Source organism: Capricornis sumatraensis, chromosome 20 (genome assembly GCF_032405125.1).
Source record: "Capricornis sumatraensis isolate serow.1 chromosome 20, serow.2, whole genome shotgun sequence".
Classification (NCBI taxonomy): Eukaryota; Metazoa; Chordata; class Mammalia; order Artiodactyla; family Bovidae; genus Capricornis; species Capricornis sumatraensis.
In genome coordinates this window covers 57,857,547-57,882,646 of record NC_091088.1, presented here as the reverse complement: position 1 = coordinate 57,882,646, position 25,100 = coordinate 57,857,547, and the positions used below count along the sequence as shown (strand labels likewise).

The following is a 25,100-nucleotide window of genomic DNA, read 5'->3' as shown; positions in this document are numbered from 1 at the left end:
CCGTGAGCCAAGGAACGCAGGAGGCCTCTGTGGGCTGGATGATGCAAGGGGACAGATTCTCCTCTCTGGCTTCCAGAGGGAAGCAGCTCTCCTGGCACTTTGACTTGGTGAGGCTGATTTTGGACTGCTGACCTCCGGAACTGTAGGAGGAGGAAGTTGTGCTGTTTTAAGGTACTGAATTTGGGGTGCTTTGTTCGAGTGGCAACAGGGAATGAATGCGAACCCTGACTGACACATAAGAAAGGTGTCCACAGAGTCAAAAATATACCTGGGGACTTCCCAGGGTGGGGGAGCCAGTGGCTAAGAATCTGCCTTCCAATGCAGTGGGCGAAGTTTCAATCCCTGGTCGGGGAATTAGGATCCCACACGCCCCACAGTGAGGCCTATATAAATATGTGTGTGCGTGCATAATTATATACACATATGTATGTATGTATATGTGTGTGTGTGTACATGTGCTAAATTGCTTCAGTTGTATTCAACTCTGTGACCCTATGGATTGTAACCCAGCAGGCTCCTCTGTCTATGGGATTCTTTAGCAAGAATACTGGAGTGGATTGCCATGCTCTCCTCCAGATCTTCCTGATCGAACCTGTGTCTCTTACGGCCCCTGCACCAGCAGGGGAGGTTCTTTAACCACTAGTGCCACCTGGGAAGCCCATATATGTATATATATACACATATATATATGTGTGTGTGTGTGTGTGTGTATATATATATATGTATGTATGTATGTTGGTGAGGGGGGGGTGCCCTGGAGCCACTGAATAAATGTGATACACGAAGCAAAGTGGTCACACAGAAACAATCACACAGTAACTGCAGGTCTCAGTGTTAAGAACACTCATGCGTGGAGACCCAGAGACAGCTGGAATTAACAGTTTACAATGGGTCAACACAGTCAGCTGTGGTACCACAGGGGCCATACAAACCGCAGAGTCCTTCAGAGACACACACACACACGCACACCCCCAAGGTTACTATGGAATCCAATAGGGTCCTCTGGAAAGATATCACACTTCACATCACTCTCCAAAAACAACAGCACAGTGACACAACGATGTTTACAACACACCCGGAAGTCCCAGCATCGTCCACACCTGTCATTGTCAGTCTGAGACTCACGTTGAGTCAGCTGGATATGGCATCCAGGTGTGTGCGTGTGCACACAAACACACACAGACACACTCACACTTCCTCCCAACCTCCTCATGTAAGAGACCCAGCAAAGCCAGGGATATGGTACAAAAATAGTTTATTACAAAAGAAATCCAACCAAAACGCCTAATAATTTACATGGATATCAGTGCCTGGAGTCAGCCCATCTCTCCCTCCTCTCTGAAGTGGGTTGAGTGCAGAAGGGAGAGCTGTTCCTTGGTTCTACCAGCTCTGGGAGAGGAGAAGGAAATGAACGTTTGGGGGGGGCAGTTCCAGACGAAAGACTGGGAGGCCAGGATGCCTGAGAAAAATGGGGGTAAGAGTCCTGGGTTGGGGGCGGGGCTGAGATGGAGGGATATCCGTGCTGAGAAGAGGGGGGTTATGGGTAGATATATGTGCCTCTGTGCAAATCCTGATCCAGAAGAGTGGGTTGGGGGGGGGGGCAGAGTGAGATCTTCACAGTTTCCAGGAGGGCTGACCCCACAGGGTAGCGAGGTCCCTCCTCACGAGTCCAAGATCTGCCCCCCCATTCCTCTCAGCTACCTCCTGGAGCTGGGGAGGGGGGCACCGGCCGGCCAGGGGCTCGGAGGACCCCAGCATAGGGCAGGAAGGTCGGTGGAGATGAGGGAGGAAGGAAGAAACTGGGGGGAGCCATGGGGAATCCAGAAGGGTCCTTGGGGGGGGACTGGGAGGGCGAGGAGGGTGGTGATGCTGACAGAAGGCCTGCGGGAAGAAAAGAGAGACGAGGGGGTGAGGGCGGCCAGAGCCAGGGAGGAGGAGGCTGGGGGTCCCGGCCCCTGGGTTCTGGGAGCTGGGGGGCTGGCTTCTCACCGTTGGAGCTGAGGCGGCTGCTGCTCTCAGGGGACGTGGTGGTGCTCCGGTCCGGGGAGGGCTCCGGCTGGGATGCCGGAGCAGGCCGTGTGGCCTTGCCTCTCAGGATGTCGATGACCTGTGGGACGCTGCATGATCACCTCCGGGCCAGCCCTGCCCACACAGCCCTGCCTCTCTCCATTTCTCCCGGTTCCCAGTTCCTGAGTCTCCTAGCTCAGGGAGCCTCGCCTCTCTCTCAGGACGTGCAAGAGGGCAAGTCACTTCCTTTCTTCGGGCCTCAGTCTCTCCTCTGCCTAGAACTCACACCCACGAGTCAGGCTGCACCGGCTCGCCTCCACGCCCTGGCACTTACGCGCACACGCACACTGCCGCATCCCTTGCACACACGTGCCACTCATCTGTCCCATCCTTGCAGACCAGCGCTCGGGCACAGAACCACCCCCCATTCAGCGCCGACCCCCCACCAACTCCCGCAACCCCCCACCGCCACCAGCGTGCGCACTCACCCGGCGGCTGCGCGCCACCATAAGCGGTGTGTCGTTGTGGCAGTTCTTGAGGCCGCTGTCTGCGCCGCTGCGGACCAGCGTGCGCACGAGCGGGAGGAGCCCGCGGCCGGACGCCGAGTGTAGCGCAGAGCTGCCGGAGTACATCTGCGCGTTCACGTTGGCGCCGTGCTGCGGGCGGGGAGGCGCGAGTCAGGACCACCGCCTGGGTGGAAGGGGGCGGGACCCAGGGGCGGGGCCACACGCTGGGGCGGGGCCAGACCCGGGGACGGTCAGAGAAGGGTGGAAACTGGAAACAGGGGCGGGACCAAGAGGGTCGGGGGGCGGCACCGAATCCGTTGGCCATGGACTCGGCAGCCACGGCCAAGGCCAAGGGGGCGGGGTCAGAGAAGCCACGGGTACAGGGGTCTGGGCCTGATCGTGGACGGAGTGAGGGTGAAAGGAGTGCGGGGACTGGGCCAAAGCCGGAAGACAAGGGTCAGCAAGACTCTAGCTGGGAGGGGCCTGGAACGTTTTGGGGGTTTAGAGGAAGAATGCGAGATGGCCCAGGACTAGTTCGTAGTCTGGAGGAGTGAAGTCCTAGGGTTGGCGGAAGGAGGCCTAGGAGGAAGGGTCGGGGCTGGAAGCGTAGCAAGCACAAGTGCAAGAGCTGGAAGGAGGAGGGGTCGGTGGCAGGGATGGAGCGACAGGCGGTCAGGGCCAGAGGAGACGGTGGGCGAGAGGCCACATAAAGGGGCCGTACCCACCTGCAGCAGCAGCTGGACCATGCTCAGGCTGTTGTTTTCCACGGCGTGGATGAGTGGGGAGCGGCCGCTCTTAATGTCCTGCGGCAAGGAAGGAAAGTTTTGAGCGTCCCCTTGCTCTGCCCAAGCAGCTGGAGGCCCGCATCCCAACGGCTGGGGGTCCAGCATGTTTCCTTAGGTACTTCGCCTCCTGCTCCGTTGGCCCCGCCCCTCCCTGCTCCTCCAGGGGCCCCCATCCCACCCCACCCCCGGCCTAAGCGCGCTCACCACCGCGTCGATGTCCGCGCCATGCTCCAACAAGAGCAGCACCGCTTCTTGGCACTCGGTGTTCACGGCCACGTGCAGGGCGGTGAGCCCTGAAGGAGCGGGAGACTCAGTTAAACGTAGGCCTGGGGTTTTGCAGCCTCAGAAGGACTCCAGGTCCTACCAGACAGCCCCCACCCAGCGCCCGGGTAGGTGCTCACCATCGTAATTGCGGGCCTCCAGGTCCATGGTGCCCCCGGCCGCGCTGTCCAGCAGGGCCCGCAGGCAGGCAGGGCTGCGGTGCTCGCACGCCAGGTGGGCTGCCGTCTGGCCGTGGCGGTCCAGTGCCATGGGGCTGGCACCAGCCATCACCAGGAGCCGGACCACAGACGGCAAGGTGGTGATCACAGCCAGGTGTAGCGGTGTCTGGGGAAGAGAGACTGTGAGGGACTCCTGTTTCCTGCCCTGCGACCCAGTCCTGCCTCCCTCAGAGTCTCCGAGTCCTGACCCCCAGCAGTAGTCTGAACCGGAAATCTGAGCACCTCCTCCCTCAGATTCAAGCGTCAGGGCCCCCAGCTCTTCTTCCCCTAGGACTCAGGTCCCCAGCCTCACCTGCCGGAGGTTGTTGTAGATATCCAGCTCCCGGCCGCCGTGCTGGAAGAGGTTGACGAGGCGATGCACAGCTGGTAGATTGCCCTGCACCACGGCAATGTGGAGTGGCCTGGGGGTGGAGAATCACAGGCATGAGAGTGGTCACCTCTCACCCCTGCACGCTTAGCAGTGCTAACTCCAGAATGCGCAGGATGCTTTAGAAGTGACGCGGGTATCCAACCACTGCTCCCCATTCCCTCCATCCTGGTTCAGACACCATCATCTCCCTCTTTACTGGCCTCTCTACTTCCACAGTGCCCTGCTGTCTTCTCCCCACATAGCAGCTAGAGAGACCCTTTTAGAACCTAAGTCAGATCATGCCCCTTTTCTGCACGGAATTCTCAAAGATCTCACCATGGCCCACAGGCCCAGGGGTGATCTTGTCTCTCCCTCTTTTGATGTCATCTCTGTTCACTCTCCTCAGTTCACTCTGGCCACTAGCCTCCTTGCTGCCCCTCAAACATACCAAGCATGCTTGCCTCCTAGGCCTTTGCACTGGCAGTTCCCTCTGCCAGGAACAGTATCTCCCCCGCCCCCATATCTTTAGGGCTAACTCCCCTCACTGGGGCCTCTGCTAAAATGGTACGGCAGCAGCTCCCTCCCACCCTCAGGCTTTATTTTCCTTCACATCATCACCTGACATCTTACACTTTGTTTCCTGTCTGAATCTCCCTCGATAGAATGTCAGCTCCACCAGGTAAAGCATTTTTCCAGTGCCTACGACAGTGGCTGGTGCTGAGAAAGTGCTCCACAAACACCTTGAATAGACGAGGCCCTCTCAAGGCTCCCTGACCATCCTTGAAGCTGGGGACCATGTGCTCACCCCATTCCAGGCCACAGTTTTCTCATCTGTGGAATGGGTTGGGGATGAACTGGATGGTCTCCATCTGTGGTGACTGGAGATCACGTTCAGCCTCCAACCCAAGAGTAGGTACATGGGGCAAGTTTTGTCCAGAAGGGAGATGACGGCACAGGTGGGACAAACAGGGATGATGGTCATTGCTTGGGAGGCCTGACTGCGCAACCCAGATCCCCACTTTAGGACTGAAGGACTCCATTTCCTCAGCTTCTGGGAAGGTTGTCAAGTCTCGGCTCTCTCTGGGAATTACCCGCCGCTGAAAAGGGCTGCTTGCCCAGGTCATGGGGGTAGGTAGACACCACCCAGTGGCATCCGCTGACTGGTCCGTGTGGGCATAGAAGGCCCAGCCTTCTGGGCCCAACTCTCTGAAAGGCCGCTCCAGCTGCCATATTCCCTGTGGGATCCCTGAGGCCCAGCTGAAACTACAGAGCACCTCGAATTCTCCCTCTGCCCAGTCCTGCTGTCTCCATCCCGTCGGGCACTGAGCTGGAGAACCCTTTAAACCTCCTGCCAGCTTCTCAGGGTCCCCGAAGCTGGAAGAGCCATTCAGAGCTGAGGACAATCTGGGATGACTGTAGGGGGATGGGGGGACGCTGGCGCTGAGTCCATAAGGCTGGCTGAAGTTACACAGGCCCCACGACCTCTATTTAAAGGCCACTTACTGGGGTCAACTTCCTTCTCACCCGCCGCTGCTTGCTGCCAAACCTGGGCCAGCCTAAGAGAGGTGAACGGTGGTCCTCCCCACGGCGGAATAAACTTCTAGAATCCCCCTCCTAGATGCTGGAGGCAGAGAAGTTCTGCCGCACCTGAGGGCTTTGCGGGGGCTGAGCCAGGGCTGTAAATCTCTCTTGCCCTGAAGCGTGGGCAAAGTCACGTGGCCCTTTACCGCCTCGGGTTTCTCCTCGGTAAAGTGTCTCCCGCAATAGCTCCCAGCTCCCAGGAAGATTCTGCAGGTGAAACGCTGAACCCGGATACTGAACCGGGAGAGCCACGTTTGAAAAAGAAATCTCGGGGAAGGGGTCGGACCTGGGCCAGGGCCCCCCGGGGAAAGGCTCCGTCCCCTCCCCGCATCTCTCAGGACGCCCCGCCTGGGTCCCCTTCGGGGCGGGCGGGGTTAAGCGAGGGCAGAGGGAGAAATGATTTCAGAGAAACCGTCCAGGCCTGAGTTCCCATAAACGCGCGGGCCGCAGGGGGTGGGGCGGGGCTGGAGGAAGTGGGGACGGGAGGGGCGGCCCAGCCCTCGGACTTCCAGTAACAGGTCTGCTGGGCGGGGCTCCGCTTCCTGCTCCCTGGGGAGGGAAGCCTGGCCCTTCGGGGATCTACCCTGGCCACCCCGGCACCCCAACTTCCATCCTCGAATGAGGCGGAGAGGGGAGCCCGACCCAAAGAGCTCTCTCTAGTTACCTTGGGGGTAAGAAAGGACCCCAATTGCTCCAGCCAGGGGACCTCGCTAAGACTCCATGCCTCAGGGTTCAGAATCCAGCTGCCTCTCTGTCCCCCACATCCTGGCATGCATCCTCCTGCGACCCTGGCATACGATGCCCTAACTCTTGAAGGGTACAGACTGTCCCAATCGGGCCGAGTTTTAGGCTCCCCCGGCTGCCCTGCCGCCCGGCGCCTTACTTGCTCAGCGGTCAAGGCATGTAGTACCCCAACTTCTCCCCTCCGGGACTCAGAACGCGTCCCCCCTCCCCCCCCCCCCACCTCGTGGAAACTCAGACTTCCAGCTCCCCACTGCCAGACCTTTGGGAGGGGGTGGGTGGGTGATTGCAAATGCCCTGAGATCTTACTGCCCTGAATACCTCGAAGTCCAGCCTCCCAACCATAGCATTGCCCCTTTGGGGATCCAGACCTAGCGTGTCCCCCCACCCCCGCCCCCGCCCGGCCCGCTGCCCATTCCGGTAAAGCCTCGGCCCCAGCGGAAGGGGTTAAGGTTAGAGGGAGCGCCAGGAGGGGGAGGCTGCGAGTGAGTGACGGGTGCTGACGTGGGGAAGGCAGAGCAGCTGGGCTGCGGTCAAGTTCTGCGGGAAGGGATTTCCCCCACCAGGCAGCTGAGGCAGAAGTGTTTGCTTTGGGGGAGAGGGGGAGGGCGGGGAGGGAGGCTGGGGCGTGGGGCTGGAGAGTGGTGTGCCAGGTCTTCTGCACCCGGCTTTCACAGGCTGCAAACAAACCACCCCTGGGGACAGAGACAAATTGAATCTATTTCACAGATGACCCCACAGGTACCCAGAGGCAGCGGGAACTAGTTTTACCGAGGCCTTTGTGTATAAATATATTTATCTTTATATATACATATATATAAAGATACATTTATAACTCAGACACTTTGTCCTGCTTGGGTTCGCAAGGATAGTCCACAGCCACCCTGGGAGCTCTGTTTCAACAAAATCCACTCCCATGTACTGAGCACCGACTGTGCGCCCGGCCCTGTTCTATGCACTGTAAGTCCTGTACTTCACTGCATTGAATCCGCATTGTGATCATGAGGCCTGATTTCCAGATAGGGAAACTGAGGCTTGGGGATGTGAAGTCACCCAGGGGCCAGTGGTGGAGAGCCCCCCCCTCCACTTTCCTTGCATCTCCCCCTGTGGTTTCCAGAGTCCCCAAGCCCATTCCTAAATAATTGCTTTATTGAAATCATTTCTTTTCTGCCTCATAGAGACCTTCATCTTGTGGTTCTTGTTTGTACAGTGGGAAACTGAGGCAGAGAGGTGTGAGAAAGTGACCAGCTGAGATTCCATCCGAGGTTGGTAGAATTACCATAATAACCATGGTGGTCAAGTGTTTTTCTGAGTGCTAGGCCTGGGCTAAATGCTCCCATGCAGGATTTCTCGGTGGCTTCATGCAGCTCAGAAGCCTGTCCTTCAAATAATAGATGATAAAACCGTGAGATTTGTGAAATCAACTTAAAAAATTGTGAAATTAATTTAGTGGGCTATGACCAGGAAACAGCAACATGACTAGAATAGAAAACCCCAAAGTAGCTCCCATGTTGTAAGCATGAGTGCTGTTTTGTTCTGTGCAATTTTTATTTCAAGTTTATATATGTGTGTGTGCTTAGCAAAAGGTAATAATGATAATAATAACATTAATTAATACAGATTGAGCACTTTCAATCTACAAGGCTCTGTGCAAGGAGCTTAACATGTATAATTCATATAATAAGTCAATCTGTAAAATGTCTTTCTCATTTTTGGCTTTTGGTAAAAACTTTAAAGCCCACTGCTTCAAAAACAGTCCTGGGAGGTAAGGGTTCTCAGGGTGCCCATTTTTCAAAAGAGGAAACTGAGGCTCAGAAAGGGAAAGGGGCTTCCTCAAAGTTGCATAGACGGGGAGACAGGATTCTAACTCAGTGCAGGTAACTTGAAAGCTCGTGCTGAGTGCCCCTGTGTTGCAGTGGGTGGGTGAGGTGGGAGGAGGGTTGGCCTCCCCACCCTTCTATTCCCCTCCATGAATGGGGGACTGTCACTCACGTATCTCCATCCTCATCAGCTCGCGTGGCCATGGCGATGTCAGCTGACAGGGGGTGTTCCATGGAGCACACCATGGGGTACAGAGGTGTAGGCAAGTTCAGCAGAGGAAAGGGGGAACCCATGGTCGGGGTGGGGTACAGGGACAGTAAAGGTCCTGGTAAGAGAAAGGACATGCATGAGGCCAAACCCACAGATCATCAGCCTGCCCCCCAGCTCCAGGCCTTCACTCTGTGTCACCTGCCCTTTTCCCTTGGTTCCTTCTGCATCTCCTCCTGAGCCCTCAAGGCCCAAGACAAACTCCTCTACCACGGCCCTCCTCTGCGCTCCTGCAGCTCCCCTCCCCAGCCTTGGACATTGTCACTTATCTTTATTTCTGTCTGACCCCTCATCTTCTACTAGGCAAAGATTCTGCACTATCGCCCAGCATGGGGACCTCAGGACCAGTTTGCCGAGTGAATCTGTGGCTGAGGAAGGTAAGGGTGGATGAAGCACCAGGTGGAGGGGGTGGGATGAATGTGTACAGAGTTTGGGGAGAGTGCATGGTGCCAGAATCCGGCATAGATCAAACTGCTGGAGGGCACCGAGGTAGCTGGCAAATCTACATCTACCCATCACTCAGATGGGGAAAACTGAGGCTCAGGTTTTCATGGGGGAATGGGAAAGGGGAGAAAGCAGTGACAGGCCTCCTGATGGAGGGCTTGAAGCTGTACCCTGAGGGGATGAAAGGTGCAGAAACCGGGCAAAGTTCTGGAGGCCCAAGGCCTGGGGTCTCTGCAGCTCTGGGGGCCACACGGAGATTGTGACACAGGCACAGCTGTGGGAGAGGCTGCCCCCTCCTGGATATCAGGGACAGAGACAGGATGGGAAGACTAGTGCCTGTTCTCTGTCATCTCCTGGTCCTTGGGGGCTCCATTCCTGAAATCCCGTTTCCTGGTCCTTGCATGTTCAATGCCAGGCCTTGGTGCCCTCAGGGCTTCTGCCCAGAGACCCCCAAATCCTCCCTGGCCCTATATCCTTGAGGCCCAGAACTCCCCAGTCCTGCCCCCCAGTTCTTAGAATCCTGAGTCCCCAAATCCCCCCTAAGGCCTCCTGACGTCATGACACCAGTGAGACACTGATCACTTGCAAGCACACAGAAGTGGGTGCTTGGAACCCCAGGTCTCTGTCCTGCTGACTCTTAGGACCCCTGGTATTGGGATCGGTTTCCTTGGGTTTTTGTGATCCCAGATATTGGGGTGCTCAGTACTCCCACTCTGTTCCCATCTTTTCCCGACATCTGGGTTCCCGAGATTTTGACAAATGGGGATATGTCTTCTTAGAACCCCAGCCTCTGTTCCCCTCACTCCCTTTGACCCTACATAAAGTTCAGGGATCCCAAAACCCCCAGCTTCTTGGATCCAGCCGCTGATTCCTTATAACCCTATTTATCTGGATTCTTAAGAGTTTATAATTCTGTGTTCCTGGAACTTGACTCCCTGAGACCCAATATCTGGACTGCTAGGCTCTGTCTCCTGGTTCCCTATAGGTGGGTCTCAGATCTCAGGACTTCGGACACCCAGCTTCCTAGAGCTCTGGTGTCCCAAGGTGCTGGCTCTCTGAAGCTCCCATATCTGCACCCCTGGGACCTCAGGCTCTGCCCGCAACTCCCCAGGAACCCACTCTCTGTGTCCTTGGGACCTTGGCTTTTGTCCCTCGGCTCCCGAGGCCCCCCTGTGTTAAGGTCGGAGCTCTGCCGCCTGACTCGGGTGGTCACCCTCTGCACTGCCTGCCCCCCACCCGGCCATGACCTGCGGAAGCCACTCACCCTGGTAGTAAATTGCCTCTGGTCGCGCCAGGCCGTGAGGGGGCGCGGGCACACCCGGTGTGTCGGAGCCACCGCGGAGGGGATCCGGGGGGACGACGGGGCCCGCAGCGCCGCGCGGGGCGGCGGGCTCTGGGGAGGGCGCGCGCAGAGGGCGCTTGCGGAGCGGCAGCGCGGCGCCCGGGGGTCCAGTGGCCTTGGGCCGGGTGCGCAGGTCCACGGGCCCCTCGTCCATGGTCCCCGCGGGGCATCGGGGCATGGGGCCGCCGGGGACGGCGGCCGAGCGGGCGGCCGGAGCGCGGCTGGGCTCGGCGGCACGGGAGGGTGGTTGCGCAGAGCGCCGGGACTTCCCCTGCCGCCGGCTGAACTGAAGGGACTTTTGTCGGCCCGGGCGGTGCCGGCCGCCCGCCTCCCCGCCCCCGGCCCCCCCGGAGCCACCCGTCCGCCCCAGGGGTTTCCTGGACCCGCCGCCGCTCCCGCCGTCCCGCGGTGCAGCCCGCCGATCGCCCCGCCCGCGCCGCGCCCCACGCCCGCCCCCTCCCGGCCCCGCGGCGCCCGGGGCGGCTGGGCCTCGGCGGGGGGCGGGGGCGGGCAGGGGGTGGGAAGGAGGCGGGGTCGCGGGGGTCCCCACCCCTGCGGCTGCGGGCCTCAGGCTGCGTCCCCGTGTGTGTGTGTGTGTGTGTGTGTGTGTGTGTGTGTGTGTGGTGTGTGTGTGTGTGTGTGTGTGTGTGTGTGTGGTGTGTGTGTGTGTGTGAATGTCTCTTTCTGGCTGTAGGTCTCTATCTCTGTATCTCAGTCTGGAACTGTCCCTGACTCGAGGGTCAGGATGGATGTCTCTCTATCTCTGTGTCTCTCTCTGTTCTCACTGTCTCTGTCTCCATCGTCTCTGGGCATCCCTTTCCGTGTGTCTGTCTCTGGAGCGCTGTCTGCTTCTCAGCCTCTTCCTCTCCCCCCGACCCCACCTCCCCAGGGAGGCAGTTCCCAGAGGCCCTTGGGGTCGCCAGGACGTGGGTTCGATTCCAGACTCCCACTTCCTCGCTGGGTGACCTTGACCAGGCACTTCCCTTCTCTGAGTCGTTTCCTCCTTTGTGGGAGCGAGAAGACGCACCCAGGGCAGGGACTACCCTCGGCGGGCGCCCGGGCACGATCCCTCTGCCTGCCCTGCCCCCATCTCTGCCTCCTCCTTGTGCCTGCTCAGTTTGGGGTGTGAACTTCGCTGGGGGCGTGAAGGGGGGGGGGAATGTTCGGTGGGGAGAGCACAGAGAAGCCGTGAACGTGTCTCTCCCCTCGGGGTCCCATGACCCAGCCTAAGCCTCCGGGCACAGGGTGGGTGCCCCCGAAATCCTCGATACACAGAGAAACAGATGTGGCGAAAGGGGTCCAGAGGTCGCGAGAGGCCAGGTAAGAGGGAGACGGGGAGACAGCAAGAGCCGTAGGGTCACAAGATCAGAGTCACAGCGGCCAAAGCCCGGGTCCAGAAGACAGGGGGCCGGCGGGCTTCCCTTCTGCCCCCGCGTCCCCCTCCCATCCTGGGCGGGGTTGGTGGGTGGGGAACAGGCCTGGCTGGTTGGGGGCATGACTCAGAGGCAGGCTGGAGCTGGGGGCGGCGGGGCCAGGGGGAGGGAAGGACGGAGGCGGGCCTCTCCCATGACCCCGCCCTTGCCGCCCTTCTCCCCGCCCCGGGGAGGGGCCCAGCCGCTCGGGGCTTTCCCGGATTTCCCTGGAGGCGGGGCTGTCGCTGGGGTTGAGTCCCGGTCACTGACTTACGGGAGGTGGAGCGGAAGACTTGGGGGACCTAAAGGGGCGAGGGAATGCGTGCTGCACCCCGGGTCTGTCCAGGCGGCACGCAGGGTCTTCCTGGTTTTGTGTGTCTCCCCTGGTCTCTGGATCTCCTTCCCTGGTCTCCGTCCCTCTGCCTTCAGTCCCGCCTTGTCGCCTTGTCTCTCCATCTCTGTCTGTATCTCAGTCTCCCCATCCTGGGACCCTGAAAATGGGTGTAAGGCCCCCGGTTCTCAGGAAGGGACTTCGCCCAAGACTGGGACTCCACCCCAGTGATGTCAGGAGCAGCTGTGGGCAGACAGAAGCCTCACTCTCTTCCCTGCTTCTCTCCTTTCTGCCTCTCTGGGTCTCCCCCTCGGTGCCCTGTAAAGGGAGAGCGTCTGGGGGCAAGACCTGGGTTCAAGTCCCACTTCCACCGCTTGCTGACAGCGAACCTTAGGTCGTTTCTCTTGAGCCTCAGTTTGTTCTTCTGGAAAATGAGGCTGAGATCAACCCTTGCCCCCAGAGTTGTGGGGGCTACAGGGGAAGAGGTGAGGGGATTAGGCTGGGAAGTCTGGCGCTCCCACCCACTCAGCCCTCACCTCTGGTGACTCTCCAACACAGGGGAGGGGTGGGGTGTAGAGCACTGCCCCGCTGTACAGAGAGCAGCTGAGCCTGGGAGAAGCGAGGCTTGTCAAGGTGATGACCCCAGGAGGTAGGGTTGGAAGGATGCCCAAGGTCCTCCCATGCCCTGGCTCCCTTGCTGCAGGTGGGGCAATGACTCTGGGCCCAGAGGGGACGGGGGAGGGGGTGTCTTCTTTCGGCCTAGAGGGGGCTTAGAGGGGCCGAAAGAGAGGATGCTGCTGGTTCTGAATCTGAGGGTGGAGGAGGAATGAAAGAGTCTGAGGGAGGAGGATAGGAAGGAGGAAGACAGGTCCAAGAGGGAAGTAGGTGGTCTGAGGGAGGAAGTGAGGGTCTGAGGGAGAGAGAGAAGAACTAAGTGAGGCCAGTGGCTCTGAGAGAGGAGGAGAAAGTGGAGGGTGGGGGAAGAAGGGCTTGAGGGAAGATGAGATCTGAAGAGGCTGTGAGCGTGGAGGCAAATTCTGAGGGAGAAGATCTGAGGGTCTCGGGGTGGCGGCCATGGTCTGAGGGAGGGGGATCAGTTGGAGGGGGGCCTCCTTGGGGCAGAGGGAGGCATGCTTGGGGAACCAGCAGGGACTGAGGGGAGGGAAGAGAGGGGAGGCCTGGAGTCAGCCCCGCCCCGCAGCTGTCTCTAATTTCCCAGAATCTTCTGCTGCTCAGGAAAGTCCCAGCTCCCACAGCCGCCTCCCTCTTGTGTCGGGAATGGAGGATGCGGAACCAGGATGGCTCCCCCCTCCTTTCCCCCCTTGCTCCCTGAACCCTTGTCGGGGAGGACTAGGGTCTCCCCTCTCTGGGCCATGAGCTCTGGAGGGCCCCCCCCACCCGCAGGGGCGGCCCCTGGATGAGTCCCAGAAACTTCCCAGATGAGGCTGGGAAGTTCTGCTTAGTGTCTAACCACTTTCCCCACGCAGGCCAACCTTTGTACCTGGTCACACTGCCTCCTACTGCTTCTTCTCCTCTTGTCCTTCTCCAAACCTCTCTGGGGAAGGAAGGGCCACGATTATACCTGCTCACGGTCCCAAGAGGGAAGTGAAGTCCCACAGCTAGAAGGCTGTGATTCTGGGCTAGCTTTCTTGCCCTTGGGGGCCTCCATTTCTCCTAAAAGGAGAAGATTGGGCTGGTCAGACCCTAAGTTCCTATTGGCGTAATTCCTGGCCTTTGTCCTCTTTGCTTCTGACTGAGAAGTCCTGTCTCCAGCTTTCATGAGCTTTGTGACCTGCAGCAGTTACTGAACCTTATGGAGGCTTAGTTTCCTCATTTATGCTGCTAGGTCGCTTCAGTCGTGTCTGACTCTGTGTGACCCCACAGATGCCAGCCCACTAGGCTCCCCCGTCCCTGGGATTCTCCAGGCAAGAACACTGGAGTGGGTTGCCATTTCCTTCTCCAATGCATGAAAGTGAAAAGTGAAAGTGAAGTCACTCAGTCGTGTCCGACTCTTAGTGACCCCATGGACTGTAGCCCACCAGGCTCCTCCGCCCATGGGATTTGCCAGGCAAGAGTACTGGAATGGGGTGCCATTGCCTTCTCCGTTCCTCATTTATAAAACAGACTAAATCAAGAAAACATGCTTCCATTCTGTAGGTCCTGAACTATAGAAAGTGCTTGATACAATGTAGCTGCTATTATTATTCTTCCCATTATAACCATTCTTCCTGTTATAACCTGGCATAGGAATAATACCAATTCTTATTAATCCATTAACCCAAATTTTCAATGGCAGGACCAATTTCATTGATTCAACATGCTGGGTTTGAGCCCTCGTTCTGCTGCGTGTTAGCTATGTGACCTTGGATAGGAGGCTTTCTCCCTCTGGGCCTTCCTTGTGACTTTATGGTTGGGAATGATGACAGCTTCTGCCTCCCACGATTTCTGGGCAGATCGACACCAGGTGTGCAGAGTGAATGGCTGACTGAATGAATGAAGGGTATCTACGCTTCACGCTGTGTGCCTTCACCACCAGGCCAGGCCTTTGATTATTTGTATTTTTAAATTAATTACTTAATTTGACTGCACCGGGTCTTAGTGTGTGGTTCGTGGGATCTTTGATTGTCACTGTGTCATGCGGGCTCTTTTGTTTACAGTTGCAGCATGTGATGTCTCAGTTGTGGCATGCGGGATCTCGATCCCCGGCCAGGGATCGAACCCTGGGTCCCTGGCATTGGGAGTTCCGAGTCTTGGAGTCTTAGCCACTGGACCACCAGGCCAGGCCTTTCTTGTCATGCTTTCCACCCAGAGATGAGACTAGATAGGCCCATTTGCTCTGCCCGAGCTCCTACTTAGGAACAGGCTAACTTCATTCTCTTAACACCCAGTAAGGAAAATTCAGTGTAAATCTCCATTTCAAAGGGAAAGGAGGGGACACAAAGCAGTGAAGTCACTGTCTAGGGGAACATGATGAGAGATGGGTGGGGGAAGCACGATTTTAAACCAAGTCTCTGTGGCCCCAGCATCTTGATTGCTGCACCACGGACCTGCAAGGGATGCTCATTAGTCCCAGAGACTGTCAGACTCCCCTCTCAGCTCTCATCCTAGCCACTTTCTGGGAAGGAATCATTTAGATGGGGAAACTAGGGCACAGGAGAGGCAAGGTCACATGCCTGAGTCTGTGTTCTTGCTCGGGTGCTCTTCTGCAGGCCAGGGAGGGTGGAGCAGATGGAGAGAAGATTGCCTTGCAGCAGGGCTGAGTTAGATTTAAGAGAGGCTTGGGAAGAGCAAGCGAATTTTGCAGACAAGAGGGAAACAGAGATGCTGAGCTGGGATGGGAAGGGACTTGCCCAAGGTCACATAGCCTCCCAGTCACACAGTTTTGAGCTGCAAGTCCCTCCTGGGTCAGCAGACAGCTCCCGGGCTCCACCCCACCCCCAGGGGTGAATGCAGGCCAGCTTCCTGGAGGCCGGCCTGCACCTCCTGCTTCCTCCCCACCCTGGGGCCTTGGCAACTGCTGGAATCCTTGGCACCAGGCTGCATAGCCCATTTTGGGGCTTGGGCCAAGACTTAATCTTCCCCTTTCTCCCTCCTGCTGGGTCTGCACGCACGCCGCTGCTGAGTCAGAAGATTGCAACATTCTCCCCAGGCGAGTTTGAAGACTGGACAGCCTCCCCCTGCCCCCCAATTCACTGCTTTGATCAGACAGGGGAGATGCAGTGGGAGGGGTTTGTGGATATCAGCATCTGCCCTGGGGGGATGGGGGTGGGAGTGGGGTTCTGGGAACGTCAGGTGTAAGGCAGAGCCACCCCAGCGGGGTGATGGTGGACTAACAGGAGGTGTGCTGCAGGGCCTCAGTGTCCTCATCTATAAATGAGGCTCATGCTTTAATTGAGGGTCTTCAAACCCCAGCTCTGCCACCTAGCAGCTGTGTGACCCTGGGCAAGTGACTCACCCTCTCTGAACCTCAGTTTCCTCATCTATAACACGAGGTGAAACCAGTGCACGTCTCACAGGATTGCAGCGAGGGTCAAAGGCGTTAACACATGTTGGCGCAGGCTGGCGTGGAGTAGGTTCTCAGTAAATGGAAGCTGTTATTTTCAGATGATTGCTATTATTAATATAGGGTATGGGAGGGCTGCCACAGAGGCACGCTGCTTGGATGCCTTTTGAAGAAAGGACTTGTGGCCCAGCTGCCCGGCGTGTAGATGGCTGGCAGTTGGCTCCTTCAGGGTCTGCCTCAGCTTGCCAGCTGGGGATTCTGGCCATTGGCAGAGCCAGGTGGGGTCAGAGGTCTGGCCATTTTCTGTCCACTGTGGGATTCCTCATGGGCAGTCTGCTTCCAGAGCTGCCCCTGGGGCTATCCTGGCCTGCTGGTCCCCTACCCACTCCCGCTTCCCCCACATGCTGCTCTCCATAAACCTTTTGCCCTCCTAACTCTAGGCCACCTGATGCGAAGAACTGACTCATTTGAAAAGATCCTGATGCTGGGAAAGATTGAAGGCAGGAGGAGAAGGGGATGACAGAGGATGAGATGGTTGGATGACATCACTGACTCTGTGAACGTGGGTTTGAGCAGACTCCGGGAGATGGTGAAGGACAGGGAAGCCTGGTGTGCTGCAGTCCATGGTGTTGCAAAGAGTTGGACACAACTTAGCAACTGAACAACAGCAACTCTAAGTATCTGCTTTCTGGGGGACCCCGTAGCGACAATGGGTTTTGCAGTTAAGATGATCTGAGTGTGAGTATCAGCTCTGCCTGTGGCAGAGTGGCATCTGATCTCTCTGGGTGTCAGTATCCCCCTCTGAGTCATCATGGTGGTGATAATATGATGGCTGAGTGGATCCAGCGAATTTTCCTAGGGCCTCTGGCACGGTTGCCGACATCATCCTCACCTGTAAGAAGTGAGACGAATCGAATCTGGGTCTACCTTCCACTCTGCCAGTTTCCAACCCTGTGGCTGCTGCCAAGCGCTTTGCCCTCTGAGCCTGGTCTAGTGGTCCTCGGGGTCCTGCCCTCCTCCATCAGACTAGCTCACTGAGTGGTGTCGCTTGAACCAGCCATCTTACTGGGAACACTTAATGAGACTGAATCTTGTCCCCAGTTTTGAAGTGTGTGGGTGCTGTCGCCTCAGTCATGTCCGACTCTGTGCGATGCTATGGATTGTAGCCTGCCTGGCTCCTTGTCCATGGGATTGTCCAGGCAAGAATACTGGAGTGGATTGTCACACCCTCCTCCAGGATTGAAGTACAAGCTATAAATTCCCCAGGAGGAAACGGGGTGTCTGCCTCCCCCATCAGTCTAGACCCTTCCCCAGATGAGGCGACCCTCCCCGCAATGAACTGGGAGCCACCCCCGCCTTCTTGAGCCCATCTCTCCAGGGCAGAGCACAGAGGCCACCTCAGACGAAGGGACAGCACCTTCCCTGAAAAGCTGGCCTTTTCCCTGGAAGTCGGTGCCTCCCCAGCCGGAGACCACAACCTCCCCAGCAGCCGCCGCTGGGGCTTAGAAACACAGATGCGAAAGTCCCCCAGGCTCCTGGGAAAGCAGGTCAGGCCTGACCCTCCCTTCCTCATTTGAGCGGGGGCCACGCTGGACTCACCTTCCCTGGCTCCATTAGCCAGTCCTAGTCGGGGCCGCCCCTGCCCTGCCGCACTTTCCCACGAGAGTGAGGACCCGGAGGGCGTGTCTCGGCCACCCTGCCCCGAGGAATCAGGTCGCCGGCTGCACCGCAGCCTCTCAGCTGCGCAGCCCTGGCAGGCTCAGTTTCCACATCAGAAAGCCTGGGGGTGGCGCCAGGCTTCCTCGAAAGGTTGCGCCCCTGGACCCCTGGCTCTGGGCTGGCTGGTGAGAAGTGGGGTGCCCGGGACCTCTTACTGCCAGGCTCCGCGGGAGGTGGGGGTGGGGTTGGCTTGCGGCCGTACCCACCTCTGAACTTGTCCCTTCGGGCCTCCTGTGGTCACACGGTCCCAGAACCCTCGCTCACTGCTGGGAAAGTCAAATGGTATCTTGTGTTTCAGATCCCAGATTCTCTTCTTGTGGCTTCCCACAGCCGTCTCCTGCCGCGCCACCCCGCCCCCGCCCCTCCTCCCACCTGGCTCAGAAATCTTGCCCCCTTGGAGAACCGAGTCATAGGAGAAACGGAGAGATTGTGGAATCATGGGATGAAAAAGAATATAAATCTTCAAATTATGAAATATTAATATAATGTAGAGAATCGCATGACAGATGATGCTCCATTTTGCCAACTCTTTTCAAAGGGACAGTTAGGTTCAGAAATGGTTCTGCCAGTTCCTCTAAGGCTTCTTCCCAATCGACCTCTCTCTTTTCTCAAGGTAACCCATTCTTTGGTGCTGTTATTATTTTACGTTTACTACCTGTGAATACACACCTGACCACTACAGTTTTTAATTGATTAATTTATACTTTTGTTTATTTATCCTGAAGGACTGACACTGTCTTTATTCACATAAGGCATGTGACATGGGACATTCCATATCTATGAAAAGCCACCATAAATAGTAATTTAGTGAAGGCTTAGAATGGGAGGTCAATTTAAAAATGACAACTTTTTTAATGACAATGTATTTTTTTCATTTCTTTTTTTGTTATTAAATTTAATTTAATTTAATTTTTTTTTTGGTGATGCTAGTGGTAAAGAATCCACCTGCCAAGACAGGAGATGCAAGAGATGTGGGTTCCTTCCTTGGGTCCGGAAGATCCCCTGGAGTAGAAAGTGGCAACCGCCTCCAGAACTCTTGCCATGGACAGAGGAGACTGGTGGGCTATAGTCCATGGGGTTGCAAAGAGTCCGACAACCTGAACACACACAACAGTTGATTTACAATGCTGTGTTAATTTCAGGTGTACAGGCAAAGTGATTCAGTTATATATATATATATGTATTCATTCTTTTACAGATTCTTTTCCCTTGTAGATCTTTATAAAATGTTGAGTATAGTTTCCTGTGCTATACAGTAGGTCCTTGTTGGTTATTTTTATATATTGTAGTATCCCTATGTTAATTTCAAACTCTTGATTTATTTCCCCACCCAGTTTTGAATTTTTTCTTTTTTTTTGGCTACACCACTAGGCATGTGGGATCTTAGTTCCCTGCTCAGGGTTCAAACCCATGCCCCCTGCTGTGGAAGCTCAGAGTCTTAACCACTGGGCTGTCAGGCAAGTCCTTTGAAGTTTTGATAAAGAGAATCTTCCAGTGCAGTCTCTTGGATCTGGCTTCTTGCACTCAGTCTTATGTCTGTGTGTGTGTTGTGTGCTCAGTTGTGTCCAACTCTTTGTGATCCCATGGATGGTAGCCCACCAGGCTCCCCTGTCCCTGGAATTTCCCAGGCAAGAATTCTGGAGTGAGTTGCCATTTCCTTCTCCAGGGGATCTTCCCCACCAAGGGATCAAACCCGTGTCTCCTGCATCTCCTGCATTAGCAGATGGATTCTTTTTTTTTTTTACCCCATGGTCTATACAGTCCATGGAATTCTCCAGGCCAGAATACTGGAGTGGGTAGCCTTTCCCTTCTCTAGGGGATCTCCCCAACCCAGGGATCGAATCCAGGTCTCCCGCATTGCAGGCGGATTCTTTACCAGCTGAGCCACAAGGGAAGCCCAGCAGGCGGATTCTTTACCGCTGAGCCACCTAGGAAGCTCTCTGTGAGGTATGTCTGTGAGGTTCATGCACATTCTTACATCTGTTGGATTTTCATTTCCATGACTGTGGATCACTCTCTTGCATGGAAATTTATAAAACCATTTGCCTGCTGATGGGCATGTGAGTGGTCTCCAGGTTCTGCCTTCTTTTGACAATGCTTTGTACATCTCCTAGAGCCCATGAGCACACACATTTCTCCCCATAGCCCAAGAATGGCATCGTTGGAACACAGGGTGTGCAGATGTCCAGATGTGGGGGATACTGCCAGACTGTTGCTCCAATTTTCACTCCCATCTCAGTGTCTGCTGTGGGTTCTCCTTCCCCCACAACCTTGTCAGCACTGAATCTGGTCAGACTTTGAAAATACGAGTCATCCTGGTGTGTGTGTATGTGTGTGTACATGTGTGCATCTCATGGTGGTTCTAATTTGCACTTTCTCACTCCGCAGTGAGATTGAGTCCACTGTTCACTTGAATGGAAGGACAACAGACTCGTTAGGACAAAAAAACTCTAGAAACGTAGGTAAACCATAATGGAAAAGAATATGAAAAAGAAAATATATATGCATAAATGAGTCATTCTGCTGTATGGCAGAAATGAACACACCTCAGAAATCGACTAGACTTCATTAAACAATACCAACAACTGTGGGACCTTAGAATCTTAGGAGCAAAGAATTCTTGAGTCCCAGACATGACTGAGTGACTGAACTGACTGAGACTTTTTAGGAGCAAGGCATTCCAGAATCCTGTGCCTCCGTTTCCTCATTTGTCAGTTCAGTTCAGTTGCTCAGTCGTGTCTGGCTCTTTGTGACCCCATGGACTGCAGCATGCCAGGCTTCTGTGTCCATCACCAACTCCCAGAGCTTACTCAAACTCATGTCCATTGAGTCGGTGATGCTATCCAACCATCTCATCCTCTGTCGGCCCCTTCTCCTCCCTTCAATCTTTCCCGGCATCAGGGTCTTTTCCAAGGAGTCAGTTCTTTGCATCAGGTGGCCAAAGTATTGGAGTTTCAGCTTCAGCATCAGTCCTTCCAATGGATATTCAGGACTGATTTCCCTTAGGATTGACTGGTTTGATCTCCTTGCAGTCCAAGGGACTCTCAATAGCCTTCTCCAACACCACAGTTCAAAAGCATCAATTCTTCTGCTCTCAGCTTTCTTCACAGTCCAACTCTCACATCCATACATGACCACTGGAAAAACCATAGCTTTGACTAGACTGACCTTTGTTGGCAAAGTAATGTCTCTGCTTTTTAATATGCTGTCTATGTTGATCGTAACTTTTCTTCCAAGGAGCAAGCGTCTTTTAATTTCATAGCTGCACTCACCATCTGCAGTGATTTTGGAGCCCCCCCAAAATAAAGTCTATCACTGTTTCCACTGTTTCCCCATCTATTTGCCATGAAGTGATGGAACCGGATGCCGTAATCTTTGTTTTTTGAACGTTGAATTTGGTAATGGGGATTACTCAAGTCTCTAACTCATAAGGTTGGAGGCAGGATTAAAGGAGTTACATGTGGACACCTAGAATTGATCCTGGTACCTTAGCCCTCAATAAATGTGGTTTCCCCTAGGGCAGGAATTTCATCTTGTTGTTGTTGTTCAGTCGCTCAGTTGTGTCCAGCTCTCTGCCACCCCATGGACTGCAGCACATCATGCTTCCTTGTCCCTCACCATCTCCCAAAATTTGCTCAAATGCCATGTCCATTGAGTCGGTGATGTCATCCAACCATCTCATCCTCTGTTGTCCCCTTCTCCTCCTGCCTTCACTCTTTCCCAGCATCAGGGTTTTTTCTAATGAGTCAGCTCTTTGCATCATTTCATCTATTTTTTCCTTTTCTGTGTTCTTGGCACTCACACAGGACAGAGGCTCAATAAATGTTTACTGAATGAACCAATCTGAGCCTCTAAGGATCAAAGATATTTGCCACTGTGGAACTTTAGAAGCCAAGACTAACAGAATTTAAGAAATGAAGAATGATCAGATCGGAGAGTCTGAGGAACTAAAGAATGAGAAAAAAATGCATCTTTGGCAATGCAGCTTTAAAGTATCATTGTGTTAATGCTTTAAAAACAACAAAGCTGCATTAGCAGAGACCTCCTAGCTCTTGGAAGGGTCTTGGGTGGGACCTAAGAGGCAAGAACTCTGTCTTCTCACTCTACCTGTGAAATGGAGCAGGACCTCATGGTCCTTCCCTTCCCACGCCGTGTCCTCTGCCTGCCTTCTGTCTGTGGAAAACTTTAGTCAAATAATAAGTTTAATCAGAGATACAAGAAATGAAGAAACAAAGGAAAACAGTAAAGGAGACCAAATAATAATGTGGTCATTAAGCAGAGTCAAGGGTCTTCACTTCTTTCTCAAGGGCTACAGCTAAATATTCTGAGACATATCCTGTGAGCTGTCTTACAGATACCAAAGCACCAGGGTGAAGAGGTTGACTACGTGAAGACTAGACGGTACCCGGGACACGAGCTGCCGCGATTCTGAGAACTGGCCTCAAAGAAATGAGAACAAAGGACCCTGGAACTGAAGGTGAAGTGTCCCTAGAACAATCAAGATGATGCTGGTCAGATCACTGATGACCAATTTGAAGATGACTGTCAGAGCTGACTACTGTTTCTGCAAGTAGCCCCCCCTCCCCGGCCACTTCTGTCTATGAAAACTCTTGCCACCCTGGTTGCCAGGAGTAGGGGGTCGTCAGCCTTTGGATAGATGTCTGCCCCCACCCGCATCAGCTGCCAGCATCTGAAATAAAGCAAACTCTCCTTTCCACCATTCTGGCCTGTTTGTTGGCTTTTGAGCAGTCAGCACCCTTCGGTAACATGTGTACCCGCTTCTCCATGTGACTCCGACAGTCACCTCATTCCCGTCACTTCCCCTGACCCCTCCCAGCTTCTTCCCACCTCAGTCTCCCTGCACACATGGAGGGATCTTGAGACAGCTGCTCCTACCCGGGCATGAGAGGGAGAAAGTCCAGGCTCCTGCCAGGGTGGCCTTGAACCAGGTACCACCTCACTCCTGTCTTATCTCCCACTGTTCAGCCCCCACCCACACCCCTGCTTTTAGCAGCAGCCTCTGCCCCAGCCCTTCTGCCCACACACTCCCCTTTCACTTCAGCCTCAAAAATAGGCTCTTCCACTGAGTCCAGACCAGGGTGCTCAGTAGGTGTTCAGTCAGCATATTAGGGCTCAGCTCTGGCAGCCTGTCCTCCAGAAAGCCCTCCCTGATTTCTCTCCTTAGGGTGGGTCGTGCCCCTTCGGGATTCCCCAGCCTGAGCCCCCAGCTCTTCTGGGATATCGCTGATATATCTCATTCTCCCCTACGTGTGAGCCGGTGAGAGCAGGCCGGGGGCTGTACATACCCAAACTCTGCCCCAAACAGCTGAGATGGCAGTTCCATCTGACTGCTGAAAAAGGCTCTCTTACAATGCTCTGAATTGTGCATCCCTGACGCCATCCCTCTGGGGCCCACAGATGCTTCTCCTCACTTTTCTAGGTCAACAAGGAGTGCCTGGTGGTTCAGAGGGACTCAGGAAGGGCCTGACAGGGCTCAGTTCAGGACCTGTCCTTCCAAGACACAGGAGCCCTTGTCAGCAGCTCAGCTGTCTGACCCTAGTTTCATCCTGCTGCTGCTGCTGCTGCTAAGTCGCTTCAGTCATGTCTGACTCTCTGCAACCCCAGAGATGGCAGCCCACCAGGCTCGCCCGTCCCTGGGATTCTCCAGGCAAGAACACTGGAGTGGGTTGCCATTTCCTTCTCCAACGCATGAAAGGGAAAAGTGAAAGTGAAGTCGCTCAGTCGTGTCCAACTCTGTGCGACGCCATGGACTGCAGCCTTCCAGGCTCCTCCATCTATGGGATTTGCCAGGCAAGAGTACTGGAGTGGGGTGCCATCCTAAAGCCTCATAAAGCCCCTCTGCTTTGTTTGTAAATGTCTCTTGTGGGTACTGGTGTACCTAGGTACCCATGATGAGACCCAAGACCTCAGCACCCACCTCCTCCCCAAATCTTTCCTCCTTTGCTGGAGGCACAGAGACGTTAGGGGCTTTGCCTAAGGTCACACAGTCAGGGAAGGGCAAGGAGAGATAATATTTTTTTTTAAGTAAACATTTATTTTTTAATTAAAAAAAATATTTACTTATTTGGCCATGCTGGGTCTTAGTTGCCGCACATGGGATCTTCGATCTTCATTGCAGATGCCAGATCTTTACTCGTGGCATGCGAACTCTTAACTGTGGCATGTGGGATCTAGTTCCCTGACCAGAGATCGAACCCAGGTCCCCCTGTACTGGGAGCATGGAGTCTTAGCCACCCAAACACCAAGGAAGTCCTGAGATAGGATATTTAAGACCAACTTTATTGGGGCTTCCCCTGGTGGCTCAACGGTAAAGAATTGCCTGCAATGCAGGAGGCACGGGTTCAATCCCTGGGTCAGGAAGATCCCCTGGAGGAGGAAATGGCAACCCACTCCAGTATTCCTGTCTGGGAAATCCCACGGACAGAGGAGCCTGGCGGGCGACAGTCCATGGGGTTGCAAGAGTTGGGCATGACTTAGTGACTAAGCCACCACTACCACTTGAGATTAAATTATATTTAAAACCCCTCCAAACCCAATTTTATTGAAATGTAATTTATCCTGCAGTACGATACAATAGAAGGCGCTCATTTTAAGTATGTACAAAGTATGACTTTTGATAAAAGTTTATAGTCATATCATCAAATCGCAATCCAGATACCATCAAGTTCCATCATCCCAAAACTAGCCCTGTGCCCCTTTGCAGTCGACCCCTCCCCTCATCCCCCAGCCCGGGCACCCACTGGTTTGTTTTTTTATTCCTATAGTTTTGCTATTCCAGCATGTCATATACATGGACTCCTACATTAGGCACCCTTTTAGTAAAACTCATGAAAATATTTGCATACAGTAAAATTTACTCTTTTCTCTGTGCTGCTCTATAAGCTCTGTGCCACGCATGCGGCAGTCACCCAGAATCAAAATGCAGATGGTTTCCATTACCCCCAAAATCCCCTCCTGCTGGCCCTCTGTGGCTACACCCTTCCCCCACTCCGCCCCCACAACCCACAGCTCTCTCTGTCACTACCGCGCGGCCTTTTTCAGAATGTCTTCTAAATGGAATAATAGAGCCTCCCGAGTCTTGCTTCTTTCACTCAGCTGAACGCATCTGCCGTTCATTCAGGTTGTCGAATCCGAAGTGTGTTGCATTTTTCTGGCCACATGGGGAGGAACCACAGTTTTGCTTTTCCATCTCCCAGCTGAAGAAACATCTGGGCTGTTTTCCAACTGCTAGTGATTCAGAAGAGAGCTGCTAGAGACAAGCACATACAGGT

The 25,100-nt window shown here is 54.8% G+C and overlaps 1 protein-coding gene across 1 annotated transcript; it reads right to left on the bottom strand.

The window, feature by feature from the left end:
- Positions 1 to 1,284: 1,284 nt before the first annotated feature.
- BCL3 (BCL3 transcription coactivator) lies at positions 1,285 to 10,521 on the bottom strand. Its single transcript, XM_068991898.1, has 9 exons — positions 10,266 to 10,521; positions 8,462 to 8,615; positions 4,091 to 4,199; positions 3,700 to 3,904; positions 3,503 to 3,591; positions 3,239 to 3,316; positions 2,496 to 2,663; positions 1,990 to 2,107; positions 1,285 to 1,881 (listed from the first exon to the last, which is right to left on the bottom strand). Exons 1-9 carry the CDS (start codon positions 10,519 to 10,521, stop codon positions 1,694 to 1,696), a joined length of 1,365 nt encoding a protein of 454 aa, XP_068847999.1. The 3' UTR covers positions 1,285 to 1,693.
- Between the last annotated feature and the right edge of the window lie 14,579 nt (positions 10,522 to 25,100).